Raw genomic sequence first — 12931 nt, 5'->3', positions numbered from 1 at the left:
AAATTAATAATTAGGCTAATTATGAGGTTTCATCCTTTAAAGAAACAGATCAAGAATAAATAAAACATGTAAGTGCTAAGATGCTGACTATGTTAGTCATCTCTACTGGACCAGCAGTCCTTCAATATATTTGATCTTGAGAAGAAAACAACTTACCTCAAAGAAAGGCAAGATTAGACTTTATTTAATGAATGTAACAAAACTAACTAGACTAGAAACATCCTTGAACTATCATAGAAGTCCTTCTATCTTAACAGACCCAGAAGAGCTTTATCTCATTAGGAAGCTTGGCCTCATAACTGACCTTACAACAGACTTCACGCACGGTGAGAAGCAACCGTGCAGATGCCACAGAAGGGGCAGCAGATGCCATCCTGCAGAGCTGTGAGTCATGCTCTCTAGGTTCAGTGCACGCCTCCCTGGCCTCGAAAGCAGCAGCACACTGGCAGAGGATGTGGAAAGGACTCTGTCTCAGATGAACCCAGAAGCCAGAAGACTCGGCTCTAGATCCCCCATGGGCATGAGCAAGCGGCACGACCCAAACAAAGTCGCAAACCCGCCTAGACAGGAGTTTCCATCCACAGCAATGAGGAAGAGCGAGTGTAGGCGGCTGTGGAAGACAGTTTATGTTCCCTGGCAGTGGTACACATTTTAAAACACAGGTGCCATGTGACACCATGCATCCAACCCTCTTCCTTAATGTCAGAGGCTAAACCACTGGCCACGGTACTTGTAACGCGTTCCAATGCTTTTTAAAATGACAGTATTGGTGTAAGACATCCGGTTGTGCTGTAAATAACTACATCAAGTCAAAGACCTGAGTACTTGATGCTAACATCCTCCCTACATGTTCTCCTCAACTCCACCCCTGTCAGGTCTTTGCTGTAAACCTCCAAAAGCACCCTGCAGCATGACACCACCTCTGGGGAAGGCTTCCTGTGTTCCTCACTGCCCAGGCAGCAGAGTTCAGCTGCCATAATGGGTCAAGGAGCAGCACTAGGAAGGCACCCAGCAGAGGTTCCACTTAACCCAGAAAAAATGTAGAATAAAAACTGTAATAGAATTCAATTAAGGGTTCACAAACTCACAGGCACTTGATTCAACTTATACTGACCCCAAAGGAGGTTGTTCTTCTGTAAGCCACCCAGCTAGAAGAGGATATGAAAGTCCCTCCTCCAGACACCCAGGGAGTCTGGCTCATACTCCACAACATCAAACAACTGCACCCTGATACTTGTGCCTCCCGGGAGGTGAGCAAAGCACACCCTCCTGGTCTCAGAGCTGGGAGCTGCAGCACCTCAGCCACCACCACCTGCCCATCTGCCTATGGTGCAGGTTTCTTGTATCTTCTAAGGTCAATTATGGCCAGTACATTATCCAGGAAAAGAGCCACTACATCCAAATTTTCAAATGTTTTAGCAACTAATTATACATGTTTGCAAACAATTTTCATCTCAATTGTATCTCTGTTTATAGATACAATTTTTCATTCCCAATATTTCACTTTCCCTTTAGTTTATCAATGACAAGTTATCTATTTCACTATTCTTTTTTTTTTTTTTTTTTTTTTTGGTACTGGGGATTGAACTCAGGGACACTCAACCACTGAGCCACATCCCCAGCCCTATTTTGTATTTTATTTAGAGACAGGGTCTCACTGAGTTGCTTAGCACCTCACTGTTGCTGAGGCTGGCCTTGAACTCACAATCCTCCTGTTTTAGCCTCCGGAGCCACTGGGATTATAGGTGTACACCACTGCACCTGGCTCACTTTTTTAAGTTTGTAAAACTATCAAATTTGTTTTAAATTCTTTTATATTCTTTTGTTCCCTTCCCCCAACTCACCCCCCCCCCATTTTTCTAGCTGATGAGTTAACTATTATTTATTTTCATCCTTATTTTTTAATAGAAAATATTCAAAAGCCTTAATTTTTCTGAGAACACTTTTGGTCTCTCTGATCTGTTTATATACTGCTCCCATTTATAAACATGATTTCAATCTTGAGTCTCTCTTTTCCTTAAAATTAAATTTTAGATAGCTATTTCTTTAATTCATGTTTTCATGGAATTGTAATCAGCATCCACTTTTGAGTGAAATTTTCCTGAACCCTACAATGTGGACTTCTATTTCATGCATATTTGAGAATGTGTAATATAAGGGAAAAGATTGTACAAAGTATTAAAATATCCTTTTTAATGTGTGTATTCAAATCTTCTCACTGTGTTATCTAAAATTGATCTTTTTAGTAGTTGCGAATCTCTCATTAAACTTAACAACTTAAACACTTTTTTGACAACTTGAACACTTTTTCCTTCTGATGGCTTTAGTAAATACATGTTAATGCCATGCTGTTAAATATATAGAGTTCATGACTACTGATCAGCTATTGAAGGTCTATAATTCATATCAATCTAAAATATATCTATACATACTATTTAAATTTTTTTATTCTAAATTATATTTTGTCTGATACTAATTTTGCTTATAGACTAGACTAGCTTACCTAGGAAATTATACAGGGACTGCATAAAAATCTGAATTCATACACAGAATTAGTGGTACAGTCTAAATGTTTGTGTCCCCTCAAAACATCCCTATTTTGAAATCTAGCCCCCAGTGAGACAGTCCAACGAGGGGATCCTTAAGAAGGATGGGGCCTTGCGGGGGAGCCCTCATGGATGGATCAGGGTCCTCTATGGAAAGCCCTGGGTAGCTGCCTGCCCCTCCTTCCTCCACGTGCACACGCATACCACACCAACCAGAGGTGCTGCCTCAAGTGGGAGCAGTACATGTCTGTTACTTAGGAGGGGTCGGTTTACGCTATTTTTGTTACAGCAGACCAAACCTCACTGAAACGAGTTTCTTACATTTTGCTCTAGTACTTAGAAAAATCATTTTCCCAAGCATACTGGTAAGCAGTGTTCTCTTTCTGGCGAGTTAACAAAATCATGATTTGGCTTGATTATATAATATACTGAGCCTAAAGAGAACTTAAAAGCAGGCAGGTTTTTCTTTTCAATGCAAAGATTAAAGCAGCCCAAACTGCTTCACTATGTCACACACCTTGTGGGACTTCACAAATGAACACAAAACATGCCACATGTTTTACATTAAAGACCCCTTGTCACCTTGATGGTGTCAGCAAGGCAGAACATTTAATGAAGACTGGCGTACCTCCACATACACAGTGCTTCTCTTTGAACCAAAACATAATTTGAGCAATAGTTTATGATTTTTACCTTGACTGTGAAAAATACTAGTTCATAGACAAAACGGTGCTCAACAAAGGTGTCTTCAGCCCGTGGCTGACACACTAAACTTGCACACCAGAGCCTGGTGCTGCCAAAGGAAAGAGCACTTGACAAGACATGACGACTCCTCGGGTGCCTCTTACCTAAGTCAGTTATGAGGATCGGTTCCTGCAAAGGGATGTCGGGGACTGGAGCGCTGGTCCTGCCCACACGGACCTTGGCAGGCTTGCGCTGGTGCCTCATCTTCCGTAACTCCGTGTGTTTGAAGTGGGAAGCAATGTGGGTCTTCCTATGGCCTGAGGTGCGAAACTTTTTGTCACAGTGAGGACAAGCAAAAGGTCTAACTCCTAACAAAAATGAGAGCACAGTTTAAAATTAGTTCAAGGAATCAGATTTCAGTAAAAAACTCCAACATAAAATGTTAGTAATTCCAGTATTGATTTGAATATTCATTTGTTATTCCATGCTTATAATTTCATGGATTTTATAAATAATCTTCTCTTGTTTATATACAGTGCATAATGACAAATGTGGGAAACATAATAAGAGCATTTTACACGAAAAAGAACACTTATTTCCTGGACAAAGGCTTAAGTTGTACACTACGGGTGTCCAAGCCACTGCGTCAGAGTGCTCATCCCTTCAAGCCGCCCACTGCTGGCTGATTGCAATACCCACTCCTGGGTCCTATACCCCAGTGCCTGAAGAGCTGTCAGCAGCTCTTGACAAGCAGTTAGCTGTAGCTCCTGGGTGATAAGTAACAACCAAGTAATACCATCCTAACATCCTCTCCTTTCTCCCCTTTTCTGAGCGAATTTGTTTCCTTTTATAATTTTTTTGGCAAATAAAAATACAGATTCCACAGAAGGACATAACACTAATTCCAACGTCTTTAACCTCTGGCACACAGCACCACCCCGGCAGGGAGCCTGAGGGTTCAGGAAGGGGCCTGCCAGTGAGTGGTGAGTTGGGAGGGGTGACAAAAATGTTCCAATTGGGGGAGGGGAAGCTGCACCATTCTGAACCCTGCACTTATAAATGTTATGGTATGTGATTTACATCTCAATAAGGCTGTTATTTTAAAAGATGTGGAGCTCAAGTGCGACCCCTTCATGTCCTACCAGTGACTGCAGAAGGTTCCCACAGCAGCAGGCAGCAGGTCCCCTCCCGCCCCAGCTCAGCCCCCACTCAATCCCATGTGCCGTGCGCTGTGCGCTGTGCGTGGGGGCCGGTCACGCCCAGCTCTTCTCCGAACCCGCCCGCGCACCTGTGTGCAGGCGGATGTGCACCTTGAGGCTCCCTGAGGTGGAGAAGCTCTTCATGCAGTACTGGCACTTGAAGGCCTTGATGCCCGTGTGCGTCTTGATGTGCGCCGTCAGCGTGCTCTTCACGGCGAAGGCGCGGAAGCACTGCGGGCACTTGAAGGGCTTCTCGTGGGTGTGGATGCGGATGTGGCGCACCAAGTCGCTGGGCTTCCGGAACTCCTTGGTGCAGTAGGGACACACGTGCCACCGCACGCCATTCTCCTCCCGAACGGAGCCTGGAGCGACAAGGAGAGGAGGGCAGTCCAGCGGCCCAGAAACCACGCGGGCGCATGAAGGATGGATGCACCACCGCACTTGTGTGCCCGCCCCAGGAAGCGCAGCGTCAGCAGTTACCACAGCTTGACCCTGAACCCCACCCCTGGATCACCCAGCGAACAGCTTAACCTTGGCCCCATCACTAAGTGACCTAAGTTACTAAGACCTGGGTACCTTGACCCCATGGCTAAGTTACCAACTGTGATGTTTCATCTAGAAGACACCCTGACTTTCCCTGAGTACAGGAGGCAAGGCCTCCAGGACAGACAGGAAGAGGCTGCAGCTGAACACAGCATCTCCGAAACCAGTGCACAGACCCGCACCAGCTGCCCCACAGCCAGGGCCAGTGTGATCCAGGGACCCACCGACTCCAGGAACCGGCAGATGGGAATGAAGTCTGCAAAACTATTTACTGAGCCTCTCACACCACAAATAAAAAGTAATATGAGGGGCTGGGGATACAGCTCAGTCGATAGAATGCTAGCCCTGCATGCACAAGGCCCTGAGTTCAATCCCCAGCACCCCCCACCCAAAAAAAGTAATATGAATGCAAATAATCAGCAAATGATAGACTGTTCCGCTTCAAAAGAAAATTTAGGAACAGTTGACCAAGAAATAGTACATGACACTAGAGGGTCCATGATCAGATGTGAAAGATCCTGCCTTCTTCAACTACAAAGGTTATTATTCAACTCCGAATCAAAGTTAAAACTCCTAACAGAAGAAGATCACAAATAAAAATTTATGGAAATAAGCAAAATTATTTCTAACACACATGTATATTTTAAATAAAATTCAGCACACTCACTTTTTATTTTTAAAAGTTTGACTACATATATTTATCTGAAATGAAATAAATATCTACAGTAGTTATGTAGATTCAATTTAAGTAAATTCTAAAAGATTTTGGTCATGATGATGAAATCCACCAGAAAATTTCAACTTATTTATTTTAGTGTGTCTGTACAGGCATAGTTTTGTTAGGGAAAAGGAAAATCTCTTCTTTCTCTTTGTTATCAGCAAATACAAGGAATTTTCCACATATACAAAGGAATCTGTAAAAGGAGAAAGTGAATTTTTCTCTGATAACAGTCTTTGCAAGAAAAATTCATATGGAAAAATTATTAGGTAAAAGAAAATCAGAAATATAACTATATCTTCTGTTAGCTAAAATTAGAAACTCATCTCTGAAAGTCAAATTTTTTTCCAAACAAAAATGAAAATACAGAGGCGGGGTTGTGGCTTAGAGGTAAGCGTTCACCTAACACTTGTGAGGCGCTAGGTTCTATCCTCAGCACCACATAAAAATAAATAAATAAAATAAAGATATTGTGTCTAACTACAAATTTTAATTAAATTATAAATTTTAATTAAAATATACATTTAATTATGAAGAACACACAGTATAAAACTGTCACCAAGTTCTAATTATTTCTGGGAACAAACTGAAACAAAAATTCCAAACTGGCAGCCCTGAGCTGGCTCTAAATGTGACCTGCATGTGCAAAAATGAAAGGCTGAATCCAGAGTTGTACTGCAACAAGCGGGAAGTCCGGAAAACCAGACCACACCCCACAAGGCAAGTTTCCCAGCACAGGGCAACAGCGCCCCTCCTCAAACATGCTCCCATATTTGTAAAGAAAAAAACATGTAATCATATTTAATAGAAAAGGAATTTGTAAGATCATCTACTCTAAAACATTTTTAAGTCTAAAAACAGAAAGAGGTGAATAAAACATAATACAACACTAAAAAAAAAATAAAATCAACACTCTTTCTATTTACAAACAATAGCCACAAGGAAAATTTTAAATACAACTGAAATATGAGAAAAAGATGAATAAATCATATAAATATAAAACTTTATAAACTCATTGATTCTTCCTGGTTTAATTTATCATTCATACATACGTACTAAGACTAGTTTTAGAAACATTAGCAAAAGTGAATCTGAAAAAATAAATATGGGAAAATTATCAAGTACACACTTCAAAACAAAAGAGCATCCAGAGAGAACTAGGCTTCCTAGTTACTAAAATGCACAATAAAGCCTAAGCACAGGTACCAGAACTTATTGAATAAAACGACTAGCAAACTAGTGAAGTACAGGAGGGAAAAGACCTGGGCAGATATGGAGTGGTGTATGTAAAGGTGGCCATTCAGCTAGGCATCGAGACACAAACCTGTTCAACAAATGGTGTTTGGACTCCTGGATAGCCAGCCAAAGAGAAATTTCATTGAATCTAAGATTCAAAAGCATCAGGTGAAAGAAGAAGTTATGTTTCCATAAGGTTGGTGCTGAAGTCTAAATGTTATACAAGCCCAAAAGTCATAAATAATTGACAAACTTGGCAATATAAAGGCAAACATTTCCCTCAAGTGGAAAAGCACATTAGAAAAGAATGTGTGTCACAAATATAGATAACAAAATATCACCATCTTTAATGTATCACAGCCACAAAATGAAAATCAAGAAGTAGTCTAACGGAAAAATACAAGTGTTCTTTAATATGAAAAGCTCTCAACCTAAGCCTTGTAAGAGAATATAATTTACGTGACAATAAGGTACCAGTTTTTAACCCGGGTAACCAGATGAGCATAGGGGACCCAAAAATCTTATAACTCTGTCTTGAAAAGGCCCCTGAGGAAACAGGCACTCCAAGACACTGTTACTGGGAGTGGACACAAAACTAGAAACATTGTCAAAGCAAAGTTAATTTTTCTTTTGTTAGCAAACACAACACTGATTTAAAAAATGAAATTTGTAAGAGGTGTAAAGACTGCACAGTAGCAATCTCCTGCTGGTGGTGATGTGCTATGGCTCCATGAAGCTGTCCTTGGTTTTAGGCAATACACTGTTAGGGAAACGCTCCCAGTTAAAACAGTGTTACATCTGCAGGCCACTGGGAAAATTCAAATCCCTAAGTAGAGAAGGCAAATGCAGTAAGATGGGAACATTCAGGGGTTTCTGGGTGAAAGGTATAAGAGAATTCTTTGATTTGTTTTGAAACCTTTCTATTAAAATCAAAATTATTTCAGAATTAAAATCTTAAAACAATCTTTATAGAATTTATCCTTTGAAACGAAACCTTTGACACTTCTAGAAACATACCCCACAGATAAATTTATGTGTGAAATGACAAAGCTACACACATATCAGAGCAGCACTGTGAAAGTAAAAGACTGCAAATAAGTGGAATGTCTCTATTTAATAAATAAGCTGCAAAACATCTATAAAATGAAACACCATTCAGGAATCTTGAAAAATAAGACATCAGGTGAAAAAAGAACCTGAGAACAGAGACACACATGCACACATCCTGCTGAAAGCCATCACCCTGATGCCCCCGTCACTGCAGGAAAGACACGCATTCACTAAGCGCTTCCTATGTGCCAAGCACTATTATGTGGATTTCCTTTCAATTCTCTCCTGCCTGCTCCCTCATTGGCCTCATTTGTAGATGGGAAAGCTGGCAACCCAAAGACCAAAGGACTGGCCCGGGAGGTCAGGGCCATGGAGCCAGTGTTCACAAAGGGCCCGCGTGGTCCCAGAGCCCGAGTGTGCTTTCTCACATAGGTCTGACCTCCCAGCTTTACTCCAAGAAAAGCATTCCCACGTGCCAAGGACCAAGCCAGGCTCAAGTCATCCCCTGCCCCTGAACTGACTACAGTCTCAAGGCAGGCAGGCAGGCAATGTGACCACACAAGGGTGGCACAGCCCTACAGGTGCTGAGACAGGTGCTCATGCTCAAGAACGACAGTGTGCAAAGACACTGTAGGTGAGTTTCCTGGAGGGGAGAATGCCACGGAGCTCCTGCATCAACAAGGTGGCCCTCAGCTGCACTCTGAAGGACCTGGCCTAGGCACATTCACCAGATAAAAACAGCAAAAGCCAGCAATGACACACGTTCCAAGACCTAAGCATCAAGATGGCCAGGATAAGGGACACTGGGTGGAATCCCAAGACGAAGCCCCTGAATGCAGGCAAGACTGGAAGAAGGCAAGTCTCACATGCAGGAGAGGAAGCCCCACGTGTGCTCTGCTCAGTCAGTCCCACCCAGGGCAGGCCAGAGGGGAGAGGGAGTCCAGAGTCCCCTCCTCACTCTTCAGCAGCCAACTCTTCATCTGGCTCCCACCCAAGGTAAGGCCTGATAGTCCAGGCTGGTAAATAAAAGGACAGTCACTGAGTGATAGAGGGACTAAATTTCTTCAGAAGGGGACACCAAGAATGCTTCAGAAACAAAAGTGGTCACAACAGTGCAGTTAATTCATGACCACAGTTTCTGTCTGACGTTGGGCTTTGCCGTCATTATCTTTATAAGCTGAAATAGCGTACAGTGTTCTCCGATCAGCAAACACTGGCAGAGGATGGCAGGTCGGCCGCTGTGAAGAGCCTGACTTCTGAGAAGAAGCACCCTTGGGAAGCAGTGGCGATGCAGGCGGGTTTGAGGAATGGTGTCGGCTGGCGGCTCCCAGCCGTGCACAGAGTTCTCAGTTCCGCACACAGCACTGACACACCTGACAGCGTGACGTCCGTCAGGGTGCAGAGCCGACACCCTGGAGTGCCTCCTGGAGCCCCTTCCCCAGACATGGCTTGACAGCGAGCATGGCTCAGACTCTGCCAGCATCAGGAGTCAGCTCCTATCAGGGTGCTGCAGTTGCTCAAAACTGTCAGACAGAAGCACCCAGGGCAGCAACACTTCTGTGCAGGCACGTCAGTGCATGGACCTGCTGTCTATATTTGCTGGCCCCAGTGAACACATGCTCCTTGTTGGATCTTCTGATGGAACACTGACTTCCGGAGCTATATCCACTGAGAACAGCTCCCAGTCCTTGTTGAATAAAAACTCCACTTTCACAGAGTTGGGTGCTAGTTACTGATAGTAAATGCCCATCAGAAAGGAAACAAGCATTCCTAAGGGTACTGCTGAATCCAGCAATGGAAAAGCCTAAAATTCTGTAGAAGAGCTTGTAGGCACAAGGTGAAAAAAGGCAGGCATTCAGCAGATGCTCTCAACCTGGCCCCTGGGTAGGCCGAGCAGGCCAGCCAGCCCCCTGGAGCAGCTCACCCCAGGTTCCTCTGGACTGCTCCAGATATTCTCGCCAGCCTCAATGTGTCCTACAGAAGCAAACTGGAGTTCATGTATTCCCTCTTTGCAGGTTTATCTGCCTAGAAGAAGCACCTGCTTAGACACATGCTCCAAGATGAAGGAGGTCCTCAGGAGGTCACTCCTCTCATTGGCCAGACCAGGCCATGTCTGAACCACAAGCACCCCATGGCCACGGATGCTCAGCCCTCTGCTTCACACGGTCAGCATGTGCTCGGACTCACGAGGAGAGCTACAGTGGCTGCCATGAGAAGCAGATTCTCCAGAGGAGCAACTTCAACGTTTCTTCACGTGTCTGCAGGAAGGAGCAAGTCACAGCATATTAGGAATAGAGAGTATAGAACCAGGGCTGGTTGCCATCACACAAGGAGCAGTGGGACATGCAGATCCAAGGGCATAGAAGTGTTTGTCCCTCAAAATCAGCAGGATTCTCAGGAAGTACAGAGAGCCAAGGGGATCTGTTCACAAGCACATCACCTGATACCTTTAAAGTGAACCTCTTACCTGGCAGATGTGCAATGGTGCTGGTTCACCTGGCTATGCAGGAGTACTAAGAACAAGCCTCCACAATCATGGTCCAGGGTGCATCCAGCACCATCAGCAAGGACACAGTCACTCCATGGTGCCCAGAAGTCATCCAGCACCATCAGCAAGGACAAAAGCCTTCCATGGGGCCCTGAAGTCATCCAACCCATCAGCAAGGACAAAAGCCTTCCATGGTGCCCAGAAGTCATCCAACCCATCAGCAAGGACAAAAGCCTTCCATGGGGCCCTGAAGTCATCCAACCCATCAGCAAGGACACAGGCCCTCCATGGTGCCCAGAAGTCATCCGGCACCATCAGCAAGGACACAGGCCCTCCATGGTGCCCAGAAGTCATCCAACCCATCAGCAAGGACACAGGCCCTCCATGGTGCCCAGAAGTCATCCAACCCATCAGCAAGGACACAGGCCCTCCATGGTGCCCAGAAGTCATCCGGCACCATCAGCAAGGACACAGGCCCTCCATGGTGCCCAGAAGTCATCCGGCACCATCAGCAAGGACACAGGCCCTCCATGGTGCCCAGAAGTCATCCAACCCATCAGCAAGGACACAGGCCCTCCATGGTGCCCAGAAGTCATCCGGCACCATCAGCAAGGACACAGGCCCTCCATGGTGCCCAGAAGTCATCCAACCCATCAGCAAGGACACAGGCCCTCCATGGTGCCCAGAAGTCATCCGGCACCATCAGCAAGGACACAGGCCCTCCATGGTGCCCAGAAGTCATCCAACCCATCAGCAAGGACACAGGCCCTCCATGGTGCCCAGAAGTCATCCGGCACCATCAGCAAGGACACTGTCCTTTTATGCAAACCACTATACACATAACTCAGAATTTCTCAAGTGTTTCAGCCGTGACAGGCTAAAGTTTCGGAAAGTCACTAAAAGTATTCTCTCAGGGAATATCTGAGAGAAAATCTGAGGAGTGCCTAATTTATAATCAGGAATTTTTTAACACTATTTCAAGGTTATTGCAATGATTTATTGAGAATCTCCAATAAAATGTGCATAACTTCCCCTAAATACAGATAGGTGACAACAAAAAATAGTTTCTTGCCTAATGACTCAAAGGTTGTACATAAAAAGGTCATGAAGGGTGAGGTGCAGCTCAGTCACAGAGCACTTGTCTAGCATGTCCAAGGGGTGGGTTAAATCCCTAGCACCACTACAGCACAGACATCCTGCCCTCTTAATTACTTTATCTGAAACTTTAAGTCTTGTCCTTCATAACGACATATCAGTCAAAAATACTGTACATATTTTTCATGAAAGATTCACTTTCTTTTATGTATATGGACAATTTTAGATAAAATACAACTATCAAAACTAAAAATATCAATTTTTTTCTTGGGGGGGGGGATGGGGTACTGAGGATTGAACGTAGGGACACTCTACTCACTGAACTACATCTCCAGTCCTTTTTATTTTTTTATTTTGAGGTAGGGCCTCATCAAGCTGGGCTCAAACTATGATTCCCTGCCTCAGCCTCCCAAGTGCCTGTAATTATAGGCACGCATCACACACCTAATTACAATCAGATTTATCTAAATTGTCTCAATGCCAGTGTGAAATAAATTTAATTAAAATGAGTACTGGTAATATACAATTTTTACAAAAATGTACATAAAGTTTTATATAGCAAAATTGAAAATAAAAAAAAAAAAAACAGCTGGGCTGGGGATGTGGCTCAAGCGGTAGCGCGCTCGCCTGGCATGCGTGCGGCCCGGGTTCGATCCTCAGCACCACATACAAAGATGTTGTGTCCGCCAAATACTAAAAAAAAAATAAACATTAAAATTCTCTCTCTCTCTCCCTCTCTCTCCCTCTCTCTCACTCTTTCTTTAAAATAAATAAATAAATAAATAAATAAAAACAGCTGAGCAAATCCAATAATTCCTTAAAAAAAAAGGACAAAAAGAGAAAGAAGGCAAAAAGATCACAGCCCAGATGGAACATGTGGTTTGTTTTACATTCATAAATTAACTACCATACTTCACACATTACAGATGAAAACAACACGAGAAAGCAACAGAGAAAAAGAAAGTATTTGATAATATTCACAGTCTTGAAGAAAAAACTGACCTCCTGGCAAACTGACAAAGGTGAGAATCTCCGGAAGCGGAAGGCACCTGAGAAGCCCATCACGGAAAGCCAGGTGCAAGCTTGCAGCGCGGAGGCCTCCTGGCCCCCACAGAAGGGAGCAGACCTGTCAGCACTGCCTCCACAAGAGGCCAGCTGGTCCAGCAAGAGGAGAAATCACCGGGCTCCAGAACACCAGTGTCCACATGGAAAGCCCGACAACCTGCAGAAGATCGCCGCGATCAACAGAAGTCAAGAGGTTTCTGAATTCACAATCAGTATATGAAAGTCAATCACCTTTCCATAAAGACAGGAAATGCAACCTGAAGATGACTCACAGCAATGGAAGAGATTAGGCCAAATGTAAGGAAAG

The 12931-nt window shown here is 44.0% G+C and overlaps 1 protein-coding gene across 8 annotated transcripts in view; it reads right to left on the bottom strand.

Annotated features, from left to right (window-relative positions):
- The window catches only part of ZNF236 (zinc finger protein 236), a 100045-nt gene that overhangs the window by 57415 nt on the left and 29699 nt on the right, over nt 1-12931 (bottom strand). For all 8 annotated transcript variants that reach the window (XR_014018186.1, XR_014018187.1, XR_014018188.1 and 5 more), the window contains exons 10-11: nt 4519-4791; nt 3395-3598 (exon numbers count right to left, since the gene is read on the bottom strand). Coding sequence is in view for 5 of the 8 variants with exons in the window: in XM_081262600.1 (XP_081118726.1) it covers nt 3395-3598; nt 4519-4791 (477 nt within the window). In the remaining 3 variants the exon portion in view is untranslated. The remainder of the gene's footprint in view (nt 1-3394; nt 3599-4518; nt 4792-12931) is intronic.

The sequence above is a fragment of the Spermophilus citellus genome, assembly GCF_964194105.1.
Source record: "Spermophilus citellus genome assembly, chromosome: 12".
NCBI classification, from domain to species: Eukaryota; Metazoa; Chordata; class Mammalia; order Rodentia; family Sciuridae; genus Spermophilus; species Spermophilus citellus.
The sequence above is the reverse complement of the archived record's forward strand: the minus strand, read 5'-3'. Positions and strand labels throughout refer to the sequence as shown.